Source organism: Salvelinus alpinus, chromosome 1, assembly GCF_045679555.1.
Source record: "Salvelinus alpinus chromosome 1, SLU_Salpinus.1, whole genome shotgun sequence".
NCBI lineage: Eukaryota > Metazoa > Chordata > Actinopteri > Salmoniformes > Salmonidae > Salvelinus > Salvelinus alpinus.
This window is the reverse complement of record NC_092086.1, coordinates 88,323,106-88,350,329: the sequence shown is the minus strand read 5'-3', so window position 1 is coordinate 88,350,329 and position 27,224 is coordinate 88,323,106. Positions and strand designations below refer to the sequence as shown.

Here is a 27,224-nt window from a genome sequence, read left to right as displayed (position 1 = left end):
ATTGGTTAAAGAGAGCCGTTCATTTGGCTCTCTAATTTGCATAGGCTACTGGTAGGCCTAGGCTTTTTGCCGATTGTCTGCAGATAAATTATTAAATAATTTGATGAAGATGGTGAATCACCACTGCAGGAACAATAGGTATTGGAGAGCCTCATTCTAGTCCAAATATGATCATTCAGGCCCTCACGGAATACAGGCATTAAAACAGAATTGAACAATATTCAAATATGTATTGACCTTAGTAGGGAATCAACTAAATGTATTGAACATGTATTAGTTTGCCCAAGTTTATCATAAGATATGAACAGAATGCATCAGTGATTTGAATTTCCTGCAACTTTCTGGAGAAGCAACGAGAATGCCCCTGTCTGTGTGTGTGCGTTGCGCACGTCTACCACTTTGTGTAGACGTTAGCAATGATGCTAATGAAAACAGTCTTCTGGTAGATGAAAAAAAACCTTGTCAATTAAATGTTAACTACAAAGTAGCCTATGCTTACCTGGAAGAATTATATCATGATTATATTCATCATGTTTAAAATTCATTTGATTTTTCCCAGACCTCCAAATATTGTTTAAGCATTGTTGTGGATTTAGAACATCCAATTTTGTGGTTTTTCTAATAAAATAATAAAAACAGAAACCTGAAAAAAAAAAAACTTTAATTTATTTTTCAATATAATTGTGGGCTATTTAATGAATTTTTCTGTTTTAATAAAATACATAATTTGAAGACAAACATTGTGGCAATTAATATCTTGCAGTTAAACTGTAAATAAGTAATCTCAAGAGAAGACCGGTTAAATGTTAAAAAGGTTTATTGTTCTCTTACTTAGAAAATAGTCCTGATCATATAGGCCTAGACAAAGACAATATCAAAAACAACTAACAATACACTGAATTCATACATTTTCAATAATTTAAATTGTAAAGTCATGTCTTTCTAAACAATACTACAACAAATTTTTCTAATCTGGGAGGTAAACTCGATAAAGTATTCAATCATTTTGCTGTGTATTTCAGATGGAATTCAGGCATTAGCATTTACCAGTCGCCCCAAAATAGAGCTCCTTCTGCAAAAAATGTATGAGAGGAAAAATGTATGAGAGGTACTGTGAGACTGTATGTTTGTGTGGTTATGCTTCCATCTAGTGGTGGAGGATGTTGGTTCTCATTGGCTGTCTTGTTGTTCCAGAGCCCAGATAAATACTGCTTGGTCTGGATCACCTCCGATCTAGTCTCCATCGCCATAGTTATAGGAATATTCATCTTTCAAAAGTAGGTACCCATTTTTTATTGAGATTCTATTATCAAACTTGATTTCCTTCTCATTTTGCTATGAGCAGTTGTATATTTGCAGCATACTTTACACTGCATTAATACTATATGTCTGCTTCACTTTAAAAGTTTAACAACTGTTGTGTAGTTGTAGAGGTCTGAGTCTACTTTGATCTCTGTGATGAGGTTTGTGCTACATAGCCTTCTGCTTCTCAACTGACTCTTCTGCTCTTTCCCTTTCACTGCCCTGCCTTTCTGCTCTCTCGCGTTCTCTTTGTTGACTGTCTCTCATTCTTCTCCTCATCACTGTCTTTCCATTTCTCTCCTTCTCACTATCTCTCATTTATTCCTTCCTCCTTCCTCTCTCTTTGCCTTGTTTGTCCTTTGTTCTGCCTGATCTGCATGCTACGTTTCTCTGCTGCACTCTGGCGTCTGTCAGCTATCATGTGATCAGGTAACTGAGGTGACTTCACTGGCTCATGTTGCTCCCTTGTTTTCTGTCTTATCTGTCTTCTATCCTTGAGCTTCTCGTGTATCTCTAAAGTTCATGAACTCAGTGAACACTATAGGTTTCATTTTTCTTAATGTATTCATCATTTGTCAATGTTTTATCAATTCTAACAAGTAGAGGCTGCTGAAGGACAGCTCATAATAATGGCTGGAATCTAGTCAATGGAACGGTATCAAACACGTCATAAACATGGTTTCCATGTGGTTGATACCACTCCGTTGACTCCATTTCAGCCATTATTATGAGCCGCCCACCCCTCAGCAGCCTCCACTGATTCTAACGGTGTGTCTGACGGTGCTGTGCCTCTCTGTGCTGCACCAGGTGGAGGATGAGTGGCATGCAGAACTACAATCCAGAGCAGATCATGCTGAGTGCTGTGGTGCGCAGGCCCAGCCGGGATGTCAACATCATGAAGGAGAAGCTCATATTCTCAGGTACCAAAACACAGGAAAAGGGAAAAATGTGTGTTACCAGCACCATGGTCGAACTAACTCACTTGACCTAATCAAGAATGGAAAAGAGTGAGGGTCAAAGTTTAACTCTTCTTTTCTCTCCTTTTTTAGAGGTAAGTAATGGAGTGACCAGTACAGATGAACATCTATATCCAGAGAATGGCTATGACATTGGGCAGTACAAGTGAGCTGTGTCTGTATACCTGGAAAATGGCCAGGACAATGGTCCATTCAGATGAACTGTCTCTATACCATGAGAATGGCTATGCCAATGTGCAGGAAGGATGAGTTGTCTCTGTACCTGTCTGAGCTGGTTGTGACAGCTACACTTATGACGGCATAACATGGTGACCGCAACATGCAGAATCACAATGGCTGCTACTGTAAACATGGATGTTTCTACCAACATGTCGGAAGTTTGAACTTTAAAAAGTTCTGAATGTTCAATATTTTGAAGACTGTTGACCTTGCTGGAGTGACTTTTTTAGAAGTTGTTCTGACGGATCATGGGATGTTTTTCTTTGCTAATTTGTTTATATAGCAGAGGAAAAGCGTCCTGCTCTGTATATTGAGTTGAGTTTTTCTGTTATTTTATTTTCCCTCAGAGGATTTTCATGGTTTGGAGTTCTGATTGTATGATATAAGACTGAATTCACTAACATGTGTGTCCTCTCCTATCGATGTGTGAATGACATTTTGCATTATGGGAATGAACTGTTCTTGCATTGTCAAATCAAATCAAATTTTACTGGTCACATACATATGGTTAGCAGATGTTATTGCGAGTGTAGCGAAATACTTATGCTTCTAGATCCGACAGACAGTGCAGCAGTATCTAACAGGTAATACAGTTGAAGTCGGAAGTATAAATACGTCTAAACTCAGTTTTTCACAATTCCTGACATTTAATCCCCAAAAAAAATCCCTGTCTTAGGTCAGTTAGGATCACCACTTTATGAAATGTCAGAATAATAGTAGAGAGAATTATTTATTTCAGCTTTTATTTCTTTCATCACATTCCCAGTGGGTCAAAAGTTTTGGGTAGCCTTCCACAAGCTTCCCACAATAAGTTGGGTGAAATTTGGACCATTCCTCCCGACAGAGCTGGTGTAACTGAGTCAGGTTTGTAGGCCTCCTTGCTCGCACACGCCTTTTCAGTTCTGCCCACACATTTTCTATAGGATTGAGGTCAGGGCTTTGTGATGGGCACTCCAATACCTTGACTTTGTTGTACTTAAGCCATTTTGCCACAACTTTGGAAGTATGCTTGGGGTCATTGTCCATTTGGAAGACCCATTTGCGACCAAGCTTTAACTTCCTGACTGATGTCTTGAGATGTTGCTAAAATATATCCACATAATTTTTCTGCCTCATGATGCCATGCATTTTGTGAAGTGCACCAGTTCCTCCTGCAGCAAAGCACCCCCACAACATGATGCTGCCACCCCTGTGCTTCACGGTTGGGATGGTGTTCTTCGGCTTGCAAGCCTCCCCCTTTTTCCTCCAAACATAACGATGGTCATTATGGTCAAACAGTTCTATTTTAGTTTCATCAGACCAGAGGACATTTCTCCAAAAAGTACGAACTTTGTCCCCATGTGCAGTTGCAAACCGTAGTCTGGCTTTTTTAATTGCGGTTTTGGAGCAGTGGCTTCTTCCTTGCTGAGTGGCCTTTCAGGTTATGTCGATATAGGACTCGTTTTACTGTGGATATAGATACTTTTGTACCTGTTTCCTCCAGCATCTTCACAAGGTGTTTTGCTGTTGTTCTGAGATTGATTTACACTTTTCGCACCAAAGTACGTTCATCTCTAGGAGACAGAACGCGTCTCCATCCTGGGCGGTATGACGGCTGCGTGGTCCCATGGTGTTTATACTTGCGTACTATTGTTTGTACAGATGAACGTGGTACCTTCAGGCGTTTGGAAATTGCTCCCAAGGATGAACCAGACTTGTGGAGGTCTACCATTTTTTTCTGAGGTCTTGGCTGATTTCTTTTGATTTTGCCATGATGTCAAGTAAAGAGGCACTGGGTTTGAAGGTATGCCTTGAAATACATCCACAGGTACACCTCCAATTGACTCAATTGATGTCAATTAACCTATCAGAAGCTTCTAAAGCCATGACATTTTCTGGAATTTTCCAAGCTGTTTAAAGGCACAGTCAACTAAGTGTATATTAACTTCTGACCCACTGGAATTGTGATACTGTGAATTATAAGTGAAATAATCTGTCTGTAAACAATTGTTGGCAAAAATTACTTGTATCATGCACAAAGTAGATGTCCTAAACGACTTGCCAAAACTATAGTTTGTTAACAAGAAATTGGTGGAGTGGTTGAAAAACGAGTTTTAATGACTCCAACCTAAGTGTATGTAAACTTCCGACTTCAACTCTATATGTTGCCATACTTCTGCTGGTTGTTCTTCTCATCGAAACTTCAGCCCAAACATATTTTGCCCTGTGTGCCATTCTCACCATAAATGATTTAACAGCTGCATTTCAATAATACATTGGTGTAACAATTGCTTTAATGAAGGAGAGCATTCAAGAAACTGACAGTATGCTACTAACTCTCAAAGAACTTTAACAAAATGTTAAATAATACCATAAATCAAAACTAAGATACAGTACAAAAATCCTTTAAACCCTCATTTAATCAACAAGCTCTCGCAGTCGCACATCAGAATTAGACGTTCATCCATGTTTCTTAAACATAAAATGTTGAAGTTATTCCAAACATCAAACGTCAAAGTGTTTAGTTACTTCTCTGTATAATTCCAAGGTTAAATTGTAGGTATTAACTCTGAAGTCTTAAGGTTAGGCATTAACGCCAAATGGTTAAGGTAAGGGATAGGCTTAAAGCAAAATATCAAAAACAACTTTCTATTGCTGGATTCAAACATGTAACCTTTGGAGCCACAGGCAGATGCTTACGCTCATCTGCCATCCCTTCCACAATACCTACTTAAAGATAACAGCACTTACTGTTGCCCCTAGAGCCAGTTTCCACGTCCTCTCCCGACCTCCTCAGACATGTATGGACATTGAATACTGACTTGTATCATGGGTGACCTGCCTGTATTTAATCTCTCCCATTTCCACAGGCACCTCTTGTACTGTACACCCACACACAGTAAAGTTGACATTGCACATTGTGCTAAAAACAAAGCCTAGCCTACTGTGATGATTTCACAGGTCCAATGTCAGTGATTTGAAAGGCTTGGGATACATCATCATTAACATTTACAAACCAGCAGCCAAGCCAACTCACTAGAACAGGAAATTGTGTACAGTAGCTTCATGCATAACAATTGCAGTGCCAGCCACATAGGCTACAGACACTAAATGCAGTATGAAAGCAAAGAGGAGTGCTCTTGTAATGCAAAAAAGGGCTTTTACATTAGACCATGATCTGGGTGAATTGCATCGATCCACATCGATCATATTTAGGTTAGGTCTGAGCCATGGGAGGATGATGGTGCAGTGCTGGCAGGTGGATGTCTGTCTCCTCCTTGCTGTTGTCTGAGCAGTCAGAAGGGATGTAACAGCCAGAGTCTCTGGGGCAGTCGTTCAGGTCCGCTTTAAATACTCTCAGTCGGGGACTTGGCTTCCTGGTTCAACTCTCCCTCCTGACCATCACCTAGAATGGAATGGGCATGGGGGCTTTGAGAACTTGTATTGATCTATTCAAAAGTAATGGCCACAGATATGCTCCCACAATATCAGAAATAACTTTTTTCATAGTTTCCTCTCTCTCCAGCACCGAAATATGCCTATTGTAGCTGGATGTTTGATCTTTATGTAGGCTGTGAAAGCTGTGAGACCCTGTTACATTTGCTTACCGCAGCGAAAAGTGAAGTTCAAAAGATAAAAAGGTTTGCATAAGCTTGAAAAACAAGATAGATAAGCTAGTGCAGCGCCCATACCACAGTGTCTTACCTCTGAAAATGACATTTCCTGTTAGTAGCTTGTCTTGTCTTGCACCACTCAATGTTGTTTCCTGACTCCGACTCTGCCTTTCCTTTCATGTCCTTCTAGTAACTGTCTCTTTACAGCCTATAAGCAGTGGTTTGCGTATTTGCAGTGTATATAGATTACATATACAGTACCAGTGAAACATTTGGACACACCTACTCTTTCAAGGGTTTTTCTTAATTTTTTACTATTTTCTACATTGTAGAATAATAGTGAAGACATCAATACTATGAAATAACCCATATGGAATCATGTAATAACCAAAAAAGTTTTAAACAAATTAAAATATATTCTTTGCCTTGATGACAGATCACCTGGAATGCTTTTCCAACAGTCTTGAAGGAGTTCCCACATATGCTGAGCACTTGTTGGCTGCTTTTCCTTCACACTGCGGTCCAACTCATCCCAAACCATCTCAACTGGGTTGAGGTCGGGTGATTGTGGAGGCCAGGTCATCTGATGCAGCAATCCATCACTCTCCTTCTTGGTCAAATAGCCCTTACACAGCCTGTAGGTGTGTTGGGTCATTGTCCTGCTTCAAAACAAATGATAGTCCCACTAAGTGCAAACTGGATGGGATGGTGTATCGCTGCAGAAAGCTGTAAAGCTGTAAAGCTGAATTCTAAATAAATTATTACAGACAGTGTCACCAGCAAAGCAACCCCACACCATCACACATCCTCCTCCATGCTTCACGGTGGGAACCACACATGCAGAGGTCATCTGTTCACCTACTCTGCGTCTCACAAAGACATAGCAGTTGGAACCAAAAAGCTCATTTGGACTCATCAGACCAAAGGACACATTTCCACCGGGTCTAATGTCCATTGCTCATGTTTCTTGGCCTGAGCAAGTCTCTTATTATTATCGGTGTCCTTTAGTAGTGGTTTCCTTGCAGCAATTAGACCATGAAGGCCTAATTCATGAAGTCTCCTATGAACAGTTGATGTTGAGATGTGTCTGTTACTTGAACTCTGTGAAGCATTTATTTGGGCTGCAATTTCTGAGGCTGGTAACTCTAATGAACTTATCGTCTGCAGCAGAGGTAACTCTGGGATTTCCTTTCCTGTGGCGGGCCTCATGAGAGCCAGTTTCATCATAGTACTTGATGGTTTTGCGATTGCACTTGAAGAAACTTTCAAAGTTCTTGAAATGTTCCGTATTGACTGACCTTCATGTCTTAAAGTAATGATGGACTGTCATTTCGCTTTGCTTATTTGAGCTGTGCTTGCCATAATATGGACTTGGTCTTGTACCAAATAGGGCTATCTTCTGTATACCCCCTATCTTGTCACAACACAACTGATTGGCTCAAACACATTAAGAAGAAAATAAATTCCACAAATTAACTTTTAACCAGGCACACCTGTTAATTGAAATACATTCCAGGTGACTACCTCATGAAGCTGGTTGAGAGAATACCAAAAGTCTGCAAAGCTGTCATCAAGGCAAGGGGTGGCAACTTTGAAGAATCTCAAATATAAAATATGTTTTGATTTGTTTCACACTTTTTTGGTTATTAAATTATTCCATGTGTTATTTCATAGTTTTGATGTCTTCACTATTATTCTACAATGTAGAAAATAGTAAAAATAAAGAAATATCCTTGAATGAGTAGGTGTGTCCAAATTTTTGACTGGTAGTATAACACAAATAGTATAACACATCTTCTTTAGCTAGCCATGGCCAGTACAAGATGGCTGATATCCTGTTATTTACACACACTGTGAGGTGAACGCAATTAATGTTACATTCTGAAATTCACTTCTTGCAGTGATATTACTTTGTTAATACAGACAGTCTTTACTGGGTCTTCTATATGAATTCAATTACTTTCTGACTGAACCCCTTTTGATTTGAATGAAACCCTCCATCAATAAATACATCAAATAGGACCTAAGCTACAACATATATTATGAACAAGAAAAAAATCTAAATCTGCCGATATTAGATAATTGACGTGAATGCATAATCCTTGCTCCGGCCAAAAGCTATGCGACGCCCATGGACATTAGTTTATTCTCCGCAATGAGTCTGGATCTGAGTACCTCCCCGACAATTTCTAGAATGGAAATCTATTCTAGACTGTCTGATTGGTCCCAGAAACCGATGGGTTAGGCAAGAGCAAGAACACACGTGGGTTTAGCGGCATTTTGAAAATGAGTCATTGGCTTCGATACTCTGATTGGTTAGAGATGATCCAATTGCTAATGACATTGTTTTGAACAACCCCCCACATTTTGACATCACCCCAAACAACTTAAATGATGGCAGTCTCAGACTGAAGTACAGTGCCTAAGGAAAGTATTCAGACCCCTTGACCTTTTCCACATTTTGTTACATTAGCCTTATTCTAAAATGTATTTTTTTTTAATTTATTAACTCAGCAATCTACATACAATACCCCATAATGAAAAAGCGAAAACAGTTGTTTAGACATTTTTGTAAATCTCTTAAAAATAAAAAACAGAAATACCTTATTTACATAAGTATTCAGACCCTTTGCTATTAGACTCGAAATTGAGCTCAGGTGCATCCTGTTTTTTCTACAGCTTGATTGGAGTCCACCTCTGGTAAATTCAATTGATTGGTAAGGTACACACCTGTCTATATAAGGTCCCACAGTTAACAGCACAAGTCAGAGCAAAAACCAAGCCATGAGGTTGAAGGAATTGTCCATAGAGATCTGAGACAAGATTGTGTCGAGGCACAGATCTGGGGAAGGTTACTAAAAAATGTCTGCAGCATTGAAGGTCCCCAAGAACACTGTGGCCTCCATCATTCTTAAATGGAAGAAGTTTGGAACCACCAAGACTCCTCCTAGAGCTGGCTGCCCGGCCAAACTGAGCAATCGTGGTAGAAGAGCCTTGGTCAGGGAGGTGACCAAGAACCCGATGGTCACTGACAGAGCTCCAGAGTTCCTCTGTGGAGATGGGAGAACCTTCCAGAAGGACAACAATCTCTGTAGCACTCCACCAATCAGGCCTTTATGGTAGATTAGCCAGACGAAGCCACTCCTCAGTAAAAGGCACATGACAGCCCACTTGGAGTTTGCCAAGAGGCACCTAAAAGACTCTCTGACCATGAGAAACAAGATTCTCTGGTTACCAATATTTAACTCTTTGGTCTGAATGCCAAACGTCACGTTTGGAGGAAACCTGGCACCATCCCGAAGGTGAAGCATGGTGGTGGCAGCATCATGCGGTGGGGATGTTTTTTAGCGGCAGGGACTGGGAGACTAGTCAGGATCAAGAGAAAGATGAACGGAGCAAAGTACAGAGAGATCCTTGATGAAAACCTGTTCCAGAGTGCTCAGGACCTCAGACTGGGGTGAAGGTTCACCTTCCAACAGGACAATGACTCTAAGCACACAGCCAACATAACATAGGAGTGGCTTCGGGACAAGCCTCTGAATGTGCTTGAGTGGTCCAGCCAGAGCCTGGTCTTGAACCCGATCAAACATCTCTGGAGAGACCTGAAAATGGGTGTGCAGCTATGCTCCCCATCCAACATGACAGAGCTTGAGAGGATCTGCAGAGAAGAATTTGAGAAACTCCCCAAATACAGGTGTGCCAATCTTGTAGCGTCATACCCAAGTAGAATCGAGGCTGTAATCGTTGCCAAGGGTGCTTCAACAAAGTACTGAGAAAATGGTCTGAATACTTATGTAAATGTAATATTTCATTAAAAAAAAAAAAAAATTAACAAATTTCTAAAAACCTGCTTTTGCTTTGTCATTATTGGGTATCGTGTGTAGATTGATAAGGAAAAATAAACAATTCAATCATTTTTATAATAAGGCTGTAAAGTAACAAAATGTGGAAAAAGTCAAGGGGTCTGAATACTTTCCGAATGCACTGTATGTAGCGAACGACAGAGCAGCGGGAGAATTCAGTTAGAGTCATCAGGCAAGGGGTTTGCAAATGGGGTCAACTTTGAGCACCTCTATTTTCTAAATCTTTTGGCATTCAGGTCCAAAAAGTAACTTTCTTACTACTTCTACTTCCAGATGTGAAAAACTCACTTTCATAAGTGGAACTGCAAGTTCCCAAGGTCCCAAATTCCCAATCACATGTGAAAATCTAATTTGCATTTTCAAATGTAAGAAAACTTCACATGTGAAAATCTCACTTTCACATGTGGCAGTGAAACAGTGTTATTCTCCTTGCACATTACTACTTAGCCTACCTGAGTATTATAATTTCAAGTGTGTTAAAGATAACTTTTTATTATTTCTGAGCCATTCATTTGGACTGTTACTGCTGCAGGCGCATGCCTCTCTTCTTCATACGTTGGTCAGTGACCATTGGAAGATGCCGAATGAAAATAACAGGTAAGATAGCTCTCTGAGTCTCCAAATTGTATCCTTTTTTACGGTTTCTACGCAAGGTTACATTTTCAAAATCTAGAGATAACATGTTTAACTGTCATTTTCAATTTCTAAGTTAAGTTTTGACGAGTAAAAAAGGTGCGATTTTTACCATTTACATGAGTTTAGCCAAGCTAAGTAGCTAGCTAACTAACTTTTGTATGCAAGTCAATGAGAAAAAGATGGCGTCTCAGATGACTCCTTATTTATCATGTTTAACATGTAAACATTTGGTTAATCAGTTAACTCAATCACATTTTATTGTGATTTATCACATTGTCTGAAAGCGTTCAAAATACACTGAAAACATTCAAAATACATAATCTATACAGCTAAAAACAACAATGCAATCTCAAAACAAGTTAACATTGAGGTTAAAGAAAATGTGCTCATTAATGAAACTAATTTTGCTAAATGTTACTTTGGACAAAATCAAGACGTTAACATTCTTACAATGCTTTTTTATAAAAAAAATCTTACATTTGTGCAAATTCTGAATTTGCGATTAATCGGGATTTGTGTTGACCCTCTTAGTCTAATGGTCAACACGTTGGCTTCACTTGTGGGACGCCTGGGTTCTAATCCTGACAGTTATAAAAGTACATGTGAAATGTTGGAAAACCACATGTCTGTGTCATGAAAAATGGTCATGTGGAACTTCACGCATGTATGCAAACCACATGTGATTTGTTCATGTGAAAATCCATGTGAAATGTCACGTGTCCAAAAACCCAGTGTTTTTTCTTATGTGTTTTTATTAAGGGTATCCTGTTATCATTAGCCTCTTTACTTGTGTACCTAAAACCACAGCCCTGATACAGCACATCCGCTGATGGTATACCCTTCCTTACCTGCTTTGGCGATCTGTATACATATGCTGAATACATATGCTTTTGTCAGAACTAACACTATTGCGCAACACCTAAAGGAGTTTGGGTTTCTATTGGTTTCAATTATCAATTCTGATGCTTTTTGAATTTATTTTACTAGGCAAGTTAGTTAAAACTTCTTCTTAATAGCGGTTTTCACTTTGGGAAAAAATCGTGCCCAAATTAAATGGCCTCGTACTCTGTTCTAGATCATACAATATGCATATTATTATTACTATTGGATAGAAAACACTCTGAAGTTTCTAAAACTGTTTGAATTATATCTGTGAGTAAAACAGAACTCATTTGGCAGCAAACTTCCAGACAGGAAGTGAAAATTCTGAAAATGGGGCTCTGTGTCAGGGCCTGCCTATTCAACTGGCTTATATTTATGGATCTGTATGCACTTCATACGCCTTCCACTAGATGGCAACAGGCAGTAGAAGGTTGAATGGGGTGTCTAGCTTGATGTGAGGCCGAATGAGAGCTTTTGGAGTGACAGGTCTGCTCTTTTGTCAGTTTTCAACTGCGCACAGGGGAGCTCCACATTGTCTTCTGAAATGCGTTACGTATACACGACGAAATGCTCCGGCTCTGATTTTATTGGATACATATGAGAAAAACATCATACAGTAGGATTTTCAACCGAGTTTGACCAGTTTATTCAACGTTTATTGGGACTTTTGGAATTTTTCGTTCCAGGCGCAACTATTTCTTGGACATGTGCCCTCCACATGGCTAGCCAAAGTTGCTAATTCGACAGAAGAAATGGACATTCTAAAACCAAACAACGATTTATTCTGGAACTAGGACTCCTTACACAACATTCTGATGGAAGATCATCAAAAGTAAGAGAATATTTATGATGTTATTTCATATTTTTGTGTTTTATGTTGGCTCCAACAAGGCAGAGAATTGTAGGGCGCTGTCTCACAATATTGCATGCTGTATGTTGTACTAAAGTTATTTTTAAAAATCTAACACGGCGGTTGCATTAAGAACCAGTGTATCTTTCATTTGCTGTACAACATGTATTTTTTAGTAAAGTTTATGATGAGTTCTTTGGTTAGATTAGGTGACTGTCCAAAATATCTCCAGACAATATGGTGCATTGTGGCTACGTATTCACAATGTAAAACCACGATTTGTAGCTCTAAATATGCACATTTTTGAACAAAACATAAATGTATTGTATAACATGATGTTATAAGACTGTCATCTGATGAAGTTATCCAAAGGTTAGTGATTAATTTTATCTCTATTTCTGGGTTTTGTGAAAGCTATGTTGGCGGTGAATAAATAGCGTTGTGTGTTTGGCTATTGTGGTGAGCTAATATAAATATATATTGTGTTTTCGCTGTAAAACACTTAAAAATCGGAAATATTGGCTGGATTCACAAGATGTTTATCTTTCATTTGCTGTACACCATGTATTTTTCATAAATGTTTTATGATGAGTATTTATGTATTTCACGTTGCTCTCTGTAATTATTCTGGCTGTTTTGGTGCTATTTGTGATGGTGGCTGCAATGTAAAACTACGATTTATACCTCAAATATGCACATTTTCGAACAAAACATAAATGTATTGTATAACATGATGTTATAAGACTGTCATCTGATGAAGTTGTTCAAGGTTAGTGATTCATTTTATCTCTATTTGTGGGTTTTGTGAAAGCTACCTATGCGGTGGAAACATGGTGAAAACATGGCGTTGTGTTTTTGGCTATTGTGGTGAGCTAATATAAATATATATTGTTTTCGCTGTAAAACATTTTAAAAATCGGAAATGATGGCTGGATTCACAAGATGTTTATCTTTCATTTGCTGTATTGGACTTGTGATTTCATGAAATTAAATTATATGATATCCCTGTCGCGTTAGGCTAGGCTATGCTAGTCAGCTTTTTTGATGAGGAGGATCCCGGATCCGGGAGGGAGACTCGTTAGAGGTTATTAAGAACAAATTCTTATTTTCAATGACAGCCTAGGAACAGTGGGTCAACTGCCTTGTTCAGGGGCAGAATGACAGATTTGTATCTTGTCAGCTCGGGGATTCAATCTTGCAACCTTTCGGTTACTAGTCCAACGCTCTAACCACTAGGCTACGCTGCCGCCGGTTGCATTCCACCTGGAAATTTAAGTAGGAGGAAGACTACCCTAACTCACTTTGGGGTTCTTGGAGGCACTCGATGGCTGCCATGAGAAGATGTCTGTGTTCAGGATCAGTCACATTGAGTTCCATCAGATACTTCTCCTTCAGCTCTTTCAGGTCATCTACTGTTTGATAGCCATTCAGGAGCAGTGAAGAGGCATACTCCTACAATACATATAAACAATACCAATCTGTAAGCAAGTTGCCATGTTGCAATGAAAAACGCAACTAAAACCAGTCTATTAGCACTGTATTGACATCAGAAACATATTGTTCCCTAAAGATGCAATTTATCTAGGGATTTTTTCCAAAGAATCCAGGAAACCTGTTTTTTTGCAAGGGATTATTTGTAACCACTGTGAGGAGACAGACAGAGAAGAGAGAGAGAAAGAGAGAGTCAGTCTACCTCCAGATTGAGGCGCTCTAGGAGCTCCTGTAGCGTTTTGGGACGGGGTCTCCTGCTCTTCCAGTGTGTCCTCATCTTCTGAGGCGTTTCAGGAACCTTCTCTACTATGAGGTCCACGTAGATGAACTTAAAGTTTCCCACCTTGTTGTTCAGCATGCCTGTCCATGTACCCATAGGAGGCTTGCTGATTATCTCAATCACATCCCCCACCTGAAAGAAGAATTGGTTCTTTTACTTGAGAAATACTGTACATGTAATAGGTCTACACAGCCTACTTTGCAAGACATTGGCTCGATCTCAACTGCTTAAAAATCCAGGAAGATGTGTGGAATGACAGGTTTGACATTTGAGAAAGAGGCTGTCTATAACAATTCATCATAATATGTTATATTATTCTACATTCACAGCAATATTTCAGTCAGTCAGGAATCAGGATACAACTGGTTTAGTCAAGTAGGCTAATTACCTTAAGTTTAAGTGATTCCGTGTCGTAGGGACTGGGGACAAAGTCTGTGTGGACCCGGGCTCTGCCACAGAACTGGCCTGTGTAGGGCAGCTCCTCATCCAGCCTCAGACTGTCTCTGTTACTGAAGCCATCTGACCCACTGGTCAACCCACCTGGGGAGCAGCACACAACACAGTTTGATTGGTAGGAGACCGACATCATGTTGTTCGGCTTCACATCAATATTTACAAAGACAAAGCCAAATGTGTTACACAGAGCATTTTGGGTACTGTAGTACATCATGCTACATAGTGAGGGAGTTTTCTGCTCCTTGATGCAGTGGATGTCTATTCATGAGGATTTATGCTGGTCTAATGATAGCCTACTTACTGATTTGAACATTAAGTTATGAAAGGTATGGCAGTGAGTGAAACATTGTCAGTTTAGACTTTTGACTGATTATGTTTGTCAGGCATCCTTATTGGGTTAATCAAGGTCCAACAACATGCCTTAGTACAGTTGAAGTCGGAAGTTTACATAGACCTGAGTCAAATACATTTAAATGCCGTTTTCACAATTCCTGACATTTAATCCTAGTAAAAATTCCCTGTCTTAGGTCAGCTAGGATCACCACTTTATTTTAAGAATGTGAAATGTCAGAATAATAGTAGAGAGAATGATTCATTTCAGCTTTTATTTCTTTCATCACATTCCCAGTGGGTCAGAAGTTTACATACACTCAATTATTATTTGGTAGCATTGCCTTTAAATTGTTTAACTTGGGTCAAACGTTTCGGGTAGCCTTCCACAAGCTTCCCACAATAAGTTGGGTGAATTTTGGCCCATTGCTCCCGACAGAGCTGGTGTAACTGAGTCAGGATTGTAGGCCTCTTTGCTCGCACACACTTTTTCAGTTCTGCCCACAAATTTTCTATGGCATTGAGGTCAGGGCTTTGTGATGGCCACTCCAATACCTTGACTTTGTTGTCCTTAAGCCATTTTGCCACAACTTTGGAAGTATGCTTGGGGTCATTGTCCATTTGGAAGACCCATTTGCGACCAAGCTTTAACTTCCTGACTGATGTCTTGAGATGTTGCTTCATTATATCCACATAATTTTTCTGCCTCATGATGCCATGTATTTTGTGAAGTGCACCAGCCCCTCCTGCAGCAAAGCACCCCCACATGATGCTGCCACCCCGGTGCTTCACGTTTGGGATGGTGTTCTTCGGCTTGCAAGCCTCCCCCTTTTTCCTCCAAACATAATGATGGTCATTATGGTCAAACAGTTCTATTTTTGTTTCATCAGACCAGAGGACATTTCTCCAAAAAGTACGAACTTTGTCCCCATGTGCAGTTGCAAACCGTAGTCTGGCTTTTTTATGGCGGTTTTGGAGCAGTGGCTTCTTTCTTGCTGAGCGGCCTTTTGGGTTATTTCAATATAGGACTTGTTTTACTGTGGATATAGATACTTTTCTACCTGTTTCCTCCAGCATCTTCACAAGGTCCTTTGCTGTTGTTCTGGGATTGATTCGCACTTTTCGCACCAAAGTACGTATATCTAGGAGACAGAATGCGTCTCCTTCCTGAGCGGTATGATGTCTGCGTGGTCCCATGGTGTTTAATCTTGAATACTTTTGTTTGTACAGATGAACGTGGTACCTTCAGGCATTTGGAGATTGCTCCCAAGGATGAACCAGACTTGTGGAGGTCTACCATTTTTTCTGAGGTCTTGGCTGATTTCTTTTGATTTTGCCATGATGTCAAGTAAAGAGGCACTGGGTTTGAAGGTATGCCTTGAAATACATCGACAGGTACACCTCCAATTGACTCAAATGATGTCAATTAGCCTATCAGAAGCTTCTAAAGCCATGACATAATTTTCTGGAATTTTCCAAGCTGTTTAAAGGCACAGTCAACTAAGTGTATGTAAACTTCTGACCCACTGGAATTGTGATGCAGTGAATTGTAAGTGAAATAATCTGTATGTAAACAATTATTGGCAAAAATGACTTGAGTCATGCACAAAGTAGATGTCCTAACCGACTTGCTAAAACGATAGTTTGTTAACAAGAAATTTGTGGTGTGGTTGAAAAACGAGTTTTAATGACTCCAACCTAAGTGTATGTAAACTTCTGACTTCAACTGTAGATTGGGTTCCATACTTAGATTTTTATCAACCACAATGTGTAGCATGCTTTACTGTAACGCAGAGTAAGCGAAAATTGCATTAGTAGAGAGTGAAAGGGAACTTAATTAGTTCAGTAAGGTCTTGGCTGTGTGCCCAAGGAGCTTACTGGAATTGCTGTGTCCACTGTTGAGACAGTAGATACTTTCAAGGGAGTGACTGGACACTCTGTGTCCTTTTGGAAATGAATGGACACCATTAACAATATCCCCTTCTCCTTCTTCATCTCTCTCTGTCCCGTCAACCTACACAGTAAAAAACAACATAAGGTCACGTTTTATTATTTTCTTTGCCCTCCTTTTCTTCTTATGCTGTTACTCCCCATCTCATCTTATCTCACAGCATGGCAGTTGAGGAGGAAGAACAGGAAAAAGCTAAACCAATCATAGGGCTGGGTCAGGCCAGGGCTCTAAGCTATTCCGTGTTTAATTTCTCATGTGCCAAAGCTGCTCAGTATCCCAGGCAGTTTTTGTAAGGGCACAGAAGAGCTCCTCTCCTCTCTTCTGCCAAGAGTCCTTAATCCACACAGAGCTGCCTTGCCATTTATTACTGAGACTTGACATGGCCAGGAAGTGTGTGTAATCTACCATAGGCTCTGACTCTTTATTACACAGCGTGTCTATTCCTATAGTTTGTGTGGTCTTAGTATTTTCTACATACTAGCCCATACCTCTGCATTTGGGCATCCGCTTTCTTTTCGTTGAACTTACATTTCACTCTTTTGACTTTTATCCGAGGTCTGTGGTACACTGAATGTTCAGGCCTGATCTGTATGACACAATGTGCTCTGCTCACTCACCATTTCCTCTGACAGGGCTTTGGCATAATTCCTGCCCATCCTCTTCATCATCGTCAGTGAGATGGCCTTCATCTTCTTCCCTATACCTCCTGATCTGGTCTGGTCACCACTGTCAACCTGCTCTCCCTCTGCAGACTGCACGCACATTAACACATACATTTTGTTACATAGTTGACATGCTTAAACTACAATACAGCAATATACAAAGGCCAAAGTTAGTGTTTCAGAAATATTGTGTGTTAACATTAAAAAGATGAGTCAGCCCCACTGACTTGAAACATGTTGTTTCAACAAATGTCGAAAACTAATGTTGAAACAATGAAGAAAGTTTACAGTGTCACTTATAAGGAATTACTGGTTGAAGTAGCCGACAAAATCAGACAGATGCTTCACGTACCGAAGAATCGGCATTTTCCTCTGGCTTCACTGGGGCTGGTTGGTGTCGGAAGGTGTCAAATCGGCCAAAGCTGGTGGAGCGCTGGGTGAGATGGGAGATTAACGGATTAAAATGTGTTTTGGATGGTAACAGCAGGACACATGTTGTCTGGCTGCCGTGTTTATGTAGAACTCCGAGCAGTCATGTCTGTAGGCCTAAACCCTGTAAACCATCTAATCTGCTGTTCTTCTGGCCATGTATTTACATAGTACTGTCTGTATTACCATCAGCCTCTATTATGCCATTTTATCCACCGGACTAAGACTTTTCTTGATCTTTTTTGTACTGAATTGTATCTAATGTTTCATTTGATTAGGGTTGGATTTGATGATGTAACTGCAGTTTCAGTTTGGACTCATGAGCATTATGAGAACTACTGTACAGTAATGGATGAGTGCTGAGTGGCGCTCAGCTTCACTGCAGCTAATGAGGTTTGTATCAGTTATGGTCGGCCATTTTCCATAAATTGATGTCATGTAAATGTATATCTTATGCTAAATCAATACATTGAATATTATAGTATTTTGTTATTATTTTGCTACTTTATTTGTTCAGTGTTTCCCCCCCCCAAAAAAAAACAACAACAACATTTGGGTAAAATTGGGTAGTGTATCAGCTGTTTTCTTCTTGTCATGTCAGTCATTGCAGACCTTGGAGATCTATTTATAACATCAGAAATGTCCAGATCAACTATATCATGTCAGCTAATGTTTTTTAGCTAGGTTGTTTTACCCACTGATTTTGTTGTAATGTTTGAGTCACTCAGATATCACATGAACACTAATAAGAAATGACAAAATGTGTAGAATTGCAGGAAATTTGCTTTTAAATGGCAAAGAAAATGACATCTGTCCATGGCAAAATGGATAGAATTGCAGGAAATAAGCTTTAAACATGTACAATTATCTCTCCGCAAACAAAAAGGGTGTGAACCGTTTATGCCATGGTCAGTGCTTGTGGCCATAGAGATACACGTGACGTGTGGGGAGAACCACTGTTCTAGCACATTCTAGTCCTCCTGATCTCCCTAAAACATGTAATCTAATTGAAAGATAATCGGCAAAAGCGTCATTAAAATGGAGAGAGTGTGAAAAGCAATGGTCCGTTGTTCACTGGCGGCCCATTAGATTAATTCTGAGGCTCTCGCCCAACATCTGTTACATTAAACCCTGGCTTGTGGCCCAACACTGACTATCTGACCATTACTGAACCGTGAACCTTGGCAGGCTGCAGTCACCGTCACCTACTGGGGAAAGCTAATGATATCTAATAGAAATAATGGTCAAATAGCAAGTGCAGCAAATGCTAGTATTTATTTTATAATGAACTCAAATCTTTTGAGTGAATCTTCATCTTTAATATCCTGCCCAGTACATCACTGGGGCCAAGCTTCCTGCAATCCAGGACCTATATATTAGTCAGTGTCAGAGGAAAGCCCATAAAATGGTCAAAGACTCCAGTCACCCAAGTCATAGACTGTTTTCTCTGCTGCCGCACAGCAAGCGGTAGCAGAGCACCAAGTCTAGGACGAAAAGGCTCCTTAAGAGCTTCTACCCCCATCCATAGGACTGCTGAACAATTAATCAAATGGCCACCGGACTATTACATTGACACCCCCCCCCCCTCCAATTGCTTTGTACACTGCTGCTACTCGCTGTTTATTATCTATGTATAGTCACTTCACCCCTACCTACTGTACATGTACAAATGACCTCTAACCTGTACCCCAGCACAGTGACTCGGTACCGGTTCCTCCTGTATATAGCCTCGTTATTGTTATGTTATTGTGTTACTTTTTATAATTTTTTACTTTAGTTTATTTGGTAAATATTTTCTTATTAACTCTTCTTAAACTGCACTGTTGGTTAAGGGCTTATAAGTAAGAATTTCACGGTAAGGTCTACACTTGTTGTATTCGGCGCATGTGACAAATGAAGTTTGATTTGATGTGCATAATACAGCCCAATGTTTGGAAAAATATGCCTTAGAGTGTTTCAATTTATTGTAATACACGCAGTTAAAAAATGTCAAGCAAAATGCCCAACGAGTTAGACAAAATATTGTTTTTTGTTATTACTTTCGATAGTAGCAAATCGAAAAGCTAATTTTACCCCCCAAAAACCTGACGACTAAAAGATCTCACCTTTGGTTTTGTCTTACTCTTTGGGTCTTTGTTTGAGACGTTTGACGGTTTCCTCTGAAGCATTGTGCTGAATCTGAATTACCGCTGGACACTTTTTATTTTGGATAAACAACAACTGTGCTGTAGCCTATTCGACCAATCATCATATCAACAACCTACTGTACCGCAACAGTTGTGCAGAGCAGGGAAGGTACATTTCCTCTAAGTCAGGCAGGATGTGACTATATCTACACAGTCTGTTTATCTGTAATCAAAGGCATTAAGGGGTTGTACCTTTAGGTGGAAGGTGTAAAGTTTCGTCAACAAGCTGCATAAACTGAAACATCTTCAGTGCACCAAGAAAGCCTCATTGATGACTGCTGGATTGTTGTTGTATCGTAAAATCATTTTATGAAAGTTGAAAGACTATTCAATCAATGTCCCAAACTGTTGCCTACATGACACTTTTTGACAACGCACCAAGTTAAATGCAACTCACCAGTAAAACTACTGATGAGGAAGTGGTCAAGAGACCGGTGAACACAGGAAGGGGTGAATTCCACAAATCCTGTATATTGCCGTTTCAGCTCTATTACCTCACTAAGTTAAATCATTGTTAAATGAATACAAAATATACACCCGTTCACAAAATTGTTTTGCTCCTACAGATAGTGAGTCGCGTGGCCGTGGCTTGCTATATCAAGGCATTCAGTTACTGTTCGATTGAACGTTAGAATGGGCAAAACGAGTGACCTAAGCGACTTTGCGCGTGGTATGAAACAGATGGCCTCTTTGGCGTTTTACGCACGACAGTGTCTAGGGTTTTCCGAGAATGGTGCGACAAACAAGTCCTGTGGGCGAAAACACATCTTTAAGAAGAGAGGTCGAAGGAGAATGGCAGGAATTGTGCAAGCTAACAGGCGGGCCACAAATGTCACGGATCCCTCTGGAACTTTCATTACGCACACCTGTCCCCTATTCCCAGTGATTAGTAATTGTATAAGTGTGCCCTTGGTTTACCAGTGTCCTGTCGATTATTGTTACAATGTCCGTCGGTGCGTGTGAGTACCTGTGCTGTGTGTTTTGGCTTTCGTGCCATTGTGGATTTCCCAGATGATTACGGTTCATGTCCCGTGTGTTAATCATTGTGCGCGTGTGTTATTTATTCGAGGTACTCCTCGCTCTTTTGTTTGGTTTTCTACCCTGTGTTTTGTATTGTTTGGTCTTCGTCCCGTGCATTTACACGGCATGCGCCTTTCTCCCGAATCATTCATACCAATGTGACAACAAACTGGCAAATAACGGTGCAGTCCAACAGTGGTGTGCAGAACGGCATCTCGGAACGCACAACTCGTTGATGCTTGCCACGGATGGGCTATTGCAGCAGACGACCACACCGGGTTCCACTCCCATCTGCTAAAAACAAGAAAAAGCGGCTCCAGTGGACACGCAATCACCAACACTGGACAATTGAGGAGGGGAAAAACATTGCCTGGTCCAACGAATCGCGGTTCTTGTTCCGTCATGCTGATGGCAGAGTCAGGATTTGGCGTAAGCAGCATGAGTTCATGGACCCATCCTGCCTGGTGTCAATGGTACAGGCTGGTGGCGGTGGTGTAATGGTGTGGGGAATGTTTTCCTGGGACACGTTAGGTCCCTTGATACCAATTGAACAATGTTTGAACGCTACACCTTGTAGAATGCATGCCCCAAATAATTCAGGCTGTTCTGGAGGCAAAGGGGGGTCCGGCCCGGTACTAGATGGGTGTAGCAAATAAACAGGCCTTAAGTTTGCCTGAATAATAATTGTCCCTGTGTAGTGTTCAATTACAGCAATTATTTTGTATAGAAATCATAATGCTTAATAAAAATGGATATCAATTTATTTGGCAGGGTTAAGTGTGCCCTACAAAGCAATAATTTCTTAGGACACACCAGTACCACATTGTCCCACAGTACCTCTATCATTCATAGGTTCTGATTATGGCCTTGTGGGACGATACGTCAGTTAATCTTTAAAGAATGATAAAATCATTAGTTTAGCTTTCACCCTAGAATTTTAGCGGTTTTGAATTCATAAGATCTGTTCTGTAAGAGGCAGGCAGGCAGCTCTGTCTTTGCTTTTTGTGACGAGGTGCATCCATGAGAACTCACCGTTGCTATCAGTCTTTCCATCATCTAGTCCCATCTGGCTTCCCTTCTTCACTCTCACTAGCCTCTGGAACCTCTTCAGCATTCCCTTAGATTCAGAGATGTCAGCCTCCGCATCACCAGTCTGCAGCAGAATAATATGGGTAGGCTTTCAGTGTCCATAATATCAGTGTGCATTATGTAATGCCTAGTACTCTCAAGTTGTCAAGTGAAAACTTCACATGCCATGAAAGTCGACACCTGACATCTCTTATGCTTATTTCACGGCCTACTTTTACCTCTTCCTCTTCCTTACCCCTACCACCCTGTCAAACCTGGCCAGCAGAGCAGTAGGCCTATCTATACCTCATGGTGTCTGTCCAGCACAGGAGGTTGGTGGCACCTTAATTGGGGAGAATGATCTTGTGGTAATGGCTGGAGCGGAATTGGTGGAATTGTATCAAATACATCAAACCCATGGTTTCCATTCCATTTGCGCCATTCCAGCCATTATTATGAGCCATCCTCCCCTCAACAGCCTCCACTGCTGCCCAGTCACCTGAGGACTTCGTTGATCTGTTGGTTGTAATTCAACTTGCGGGGTGAAGGATGAGGGACCAGGAGGTTATTATGCCACACCACAATAAAATGCAAGGTACATTTCACTTTATAAACACATGTATGCCAGCACCAGCAATGGCTTCTGTGCCGAAAATCTCAAAAAGATATGACCAAATACAGAAGAACCATATAAATGGACACTATGTGTAATAACCCATGTGTGCTCGCATCATCCCCCTTGCCTGTTTGGTGGGTATACTATAGAAGCACAGGGAGGGCTTGCTACATCCCGTCTGGTCTCACAAACAAACAAACATGTCCTTACAGACACAATGATCAACGTGTCACGTCCAGACAAACACACACACAAACACAGAGAGACTGATCCGCGTGCCACTCAGGGGCCATATGGGTGAGGGATTACCATGGCCATGTGCTGCCATCTGCACTGCATTTCTAATAATTATCATTGTGCTGTTAAAGGGATTTCTGCTTCTGTGTCCCTCAGGAGATTTTGCTAATGCCATAGAGCATTGATCTTCTCTCCAATCTACAATGGCTGTGTCATCTATTATACACTACAGTCAGTATTTAGCACTTCATGAAACGATAGGCAAATCGATATCTTTGCGTTAATTGTGTATATTGTTGTATACTTGTATATTTAAGTCAGTGGTGTAAAATACTTAAGTAAAAATACTTTAAAGTACTACTTAAGTAGGTTTTTGTGTATATGTACTTTACTATTTATATTTTTATCTACTTTTACTTTCAATTCACTACATTCTTAAAGATTTTTTTTTACATTTTACTCCATACATTTTCCCTGACACCCAAAAGTACTAGTTACATGTTGAATGCTTAGCAGGACAGGAAAATGGTCCAATTCACCCATCAAGAGAGAACATCCCTGGCCATGTCTTGCCCTTGAACAGACGCAATTTGTGGGGCATGGACTCTACAAGGTGTCGAAAGCATTCCACAGGGATGCTGGCCAATGTTGACTCCAATGCTTCCCACAGTTGTGTCAAATTAGCTGGATGTCTTTTGGGTGGTGGACCATTCTTGATACACACGGGAAACTGTTGAGCGAGAAAAATCCAGCAGCGTTGCAATTCTTGACACACCCAAACTGGTGAGCCTGGCACCTACTACCATATCCCATTCATATCCCTTCTGTGGAGGGAAACTCATTCTGATTGGCTTGGCCTGGCTCTCCACCGGGCTTGTCTGGCTCCCAAGTGGATGGGCCTATGCCCTCCCAGGCCCACCCATGGCTGTGCCCCTGCCCAGTCATGTGAAATCCATAGATTAGGGTCAAATGTATTTATTTAAATTGACTGATTTCCTTACATGAACTAAAACTCAGTAAAATCATTGAAATTGTTGCAGGTTGCGTTTATATTTTTGTTCAGTATATTTTATATTGTCACATAAAATCTACCTCCCTTTCTTGTGGCAAGCTTCCCGTTCCTTCCCAATTACCTCCCCATTATCTCTTTCCAGGAGTTCAAACTCATTTTTGTGAAATCCCTACACGAGGTATCATAAAATTGTTTATATTTGCGAACTTGTTCTGATAGCCTTTCGTTAAAGTTCTCCATGTTTGTTGTGAAGGAAGTTTTCAAGGATGTGAGTTTGTGTTTATACAGGATGTACTGCCCTCGCCTACCATCAACCAATCATGTCAATGCGGAGTTATACGGAGCCCTATGCATTGTTACAAAATTTGGGAGCTTGATTTTCAGAGTTCAGCTTGATTTTCCCTCCATGGGCTCCACAATTGTGTCACACCCTTCCTCCATACAGTGTCTCCGGACAGCTTGAATCAGCTTTAAGACGAGGCGCGCTATTTGCCTCGTTTGGATGCTTTCTCTTGTGCAATAGAAGCCTAGCTTCCCTTGGCACACACTTTGTAGGCTGAATGTTTTTACAATTATGGTGTTTTTAAGAGATGTCCCTTTCCATTCAAATGGCGTGTGCACAGTGCACTGTTTGGATGCTGGACTTTGGAGTAGATGAAGCTGAAGCATTTAATGCGTTGAACTATCATCATTATATAAAATAAACCCACTTGCATCGATTAAGGTTTAAAATGTTATTGCCCCCCTAAACTGGGTCTGTGACCCACCTTGGCCACCCTATACAAAATGTCCTGGACACGCCACTGGATACACCATCAGTTTCCATGAGCATGAGGCCTCTGGTCACTCCTGCTAACAATAACACTCACCATGTCCTGCTGGTGGCTGTCCGGGGGCTCATAGTTTGGATTCCAGGCCTCGAAATTCACCCCCTGTGTAACGATGTTCGTCTGAGGAGGAATGAGTAGACCAAAGCGCAGCGTGGTACGTGTTCATGATGTTTATTATAGCCTGAACACTGAAACAAAAACAAAAGTGGAACAAAACCCAACAGTTCTGTCAGGCACTCAAACAAAACAGAAAACAACTACCCACAAAACACAGGTGGGAAAAGGCTACCTAAGTATGGTTCTCAATCAGAGACAACGATAGATAGCTGCCTCTGATTGAGAACCACACCCGGCCAAACACATAGAAATAGACAACATAGAACAAAAACATAGAATGCCCACCCCAACTCACGCCCTGACCAACCAAAATAGAGACATAAAAAGGATCTCTAAGGTCAGGGCGTGACACCCTGCATAAACAAAATAACAATCAGAGATGATTGATAGTAAAATCAAAGTTTAATGAGTTACATTCATACATCCCCAATCTTTCTAGTGAAAACCACAGTTAGGCCTAATGTTCAACATGGCTCTACATAAAAGGCCATTTACATATTATTCATTACATTGGTAAATTTTTCCAAATCAGTCCTAATCATTATATTTAACTGCTGTTCATTTTTCCTAATTGTATCTCAACTCACAGTAATGACCCGAACGTGACACACAGGCTACGTATTTTTATGCGCGCTCACTCAACATTTTGGTGGGATGGAGCAACAAGACACATGCAAACATGGAGCGTCCAAACTAAATTGGAAATTGAAATTGAATGAAATATTCCAAAATGTATTTCTCATTCACCTCAGTTGATCAACAAACACATAGCCTATTAGCTATACAATTAGCCGCTAAACATTAACTCACATTAACTATAATTTAATACATACAGAGGGATCTGTTAGCAGAAAAATATATATATTAACAAAAGTTAAACAAATATGTTTGCTTCACAGAACAATTTATTTTGCATTTTTACTGCAAATTTCCTGCAATTCTACACATTCTTTACACGGCGTGGGGAGAATTTATTTAAGTTTTAAAGCAAATTTCCTGCAATTCAAAAAAATATCCATGACTTATGACATGTTAATATGATATCTGAGTGAGATTGACTAACAAAATCAACGGTGCCACCTGGAGGTTAAGGCCCTTGCGCACATTCCCTCCGTACCCGGTCAATAATTCAGCCATGATTACATTTGAAAAGTTCAGTACTTCTAAACCAACATTGAATTTTTGGGATAGAGCTAAACTACACTTGGTATTTTGTCCAACAGCTGATAATGATGATACAGTATTACCTGAGTTGTGGGATATTTTTCTCTTCTTTCAGAGTTCAGTTGCTCCACTGTGTCCTCTGCTGCCGACACGCTTCTCTGACAAGGACCTCGACCCATCTCTGAGGAACCACAGGCAACAATGCAAGGTAAGACCACCTTTCTTTGGTACAATATGTTTTCAGTGACACACATACACACACCAACATCTTGACTTTGGTTCTAGATGTGCAGGTAGTGGCAATTTTTTGCATGTAAATCTTTGTGGAGCAAACTCAATCAATTTCTTTAGATGCATGCCAGTGAAGCCACTACACAACACGAAACAATACATTAAATACTCTAAATATAACGGTGACAAACGGTGCCCACAAATTGTTAGGGCCTACATAAAGCAGTCCCGACAGTGGAGCTTTCCATTCAGCACCATGGAGGGAGGCTGTAACGGCTTTCTTCCTGGGATGAAGGAGAGGACCAAAACGCAGCGCGGCTAGTGTTCAACATGATTTAATAAAGAATACGTGAACACTACAAACAACAAAACAAGAAATGTGAAAACCGAAACAGTCCTATCTGGTGCAGAACACAAAGACAGAAGACAACCACCCACAATCCCCAACACAAAACAAGCCACCTATATATGATTCTCAATCAGGGACAACGATTGACAGCTGCCTCTGATTGAGAACCATATTAGGCTGAACACAGAAACAGACAAACTAGACACACAACATAGAATGCCCACCCAGCTCACGTCCTGACCAACACTAAACAAGCAAAACACACAAGAACTATGGTCAGGACGTGACAGTACCCCCCTCCTGAGGTGCGGACTCCGGACGCACCCCTAAAACTCCAGGGGAGGGTCTGGGTGGGCATCTGTCCGCGGTGGCGGCTCCGGCACAGGACGAGGACACCACTCCACCATTGTCTTTGTCCCCCTCCTTAGCGTCCTTTGAGTGGCGACCCTCGCCCCCGACCCTGGTCTAGGAAC

At 40.7% G+C, this 27,224-nt stretch overlaps 2 protein-coding genes across 4 annotated transcripts in view; one reads left to right on the top strand and one right to left on the bottom strand.

The window, feature by feature from the left end:
- The window catches only part of LOC139532858 (glycerophosphodiester phosphodiesterase domain-containing protein 5-like), a 64,299-nt gene extending 61,400 nt beyond the window's left edge, over window positions 1-2,899 (top strand). For 2 of the 3 annotated variants that reach the window (XM_071330988.1, XM_071330980.1), the window contains 4 exons: window positions 1,195-1,277; window positions 1,717-1,731; window positions 2,110-2,222; window positions 2,352-2,899. In XM_071330988.1, the coding sequence (XP_071187089.1) occupies window positions 1,195-1,277; window positions 1,717-1,731; window positions 2,110-2,222; window positions 2,352-2,428 (288 nt within the window). In that variant the 3' untranslated portion in view covers window positions 2,429-2,899. The remainder of the gene's footprint in view (window positions 1-1,194; window positions 1,278-1,716; window positions 1,732-2,109; window positions 2,223-2,351) is intronic. The other variant, XM_071330997.1, reaches the window with a different exon arrangement.
- Window positions 2,900-4,749: 1,850 nt separating this feature from the next.
- Window positions 4,750-20,200, bottom strand: LOC139532868 (SAM domain-containing protein SAMSN-1-like). The gene is made up of 8 exons (XM_071331009.1): window positions 20,027-20,200; window positions 17,845-17,925; window positions 17,448-17,582; window positions 16,758-16,893; window positions 14,482-14,633; window positions 14,016-14,225; window positions 13,624-13,774; window positions 4,750-5,883 (listed from the first exon to the last, which is right to left on the bottom strand). The coding sequence occupies exons 1-8, from the start codon at window positions 20,087-20,089 to the stop codon at window positions 5,825-5,827; spliced, it is 987 nt and encodes a 328-aa protein (XP_071187110.1). The 5' UTR covers window positions 20,090-20,200; the 3' UTR covers window positions 4,750-5,824.
- Window positions 20,201-27,224: the final 7,024 nt, after the last annotated feature.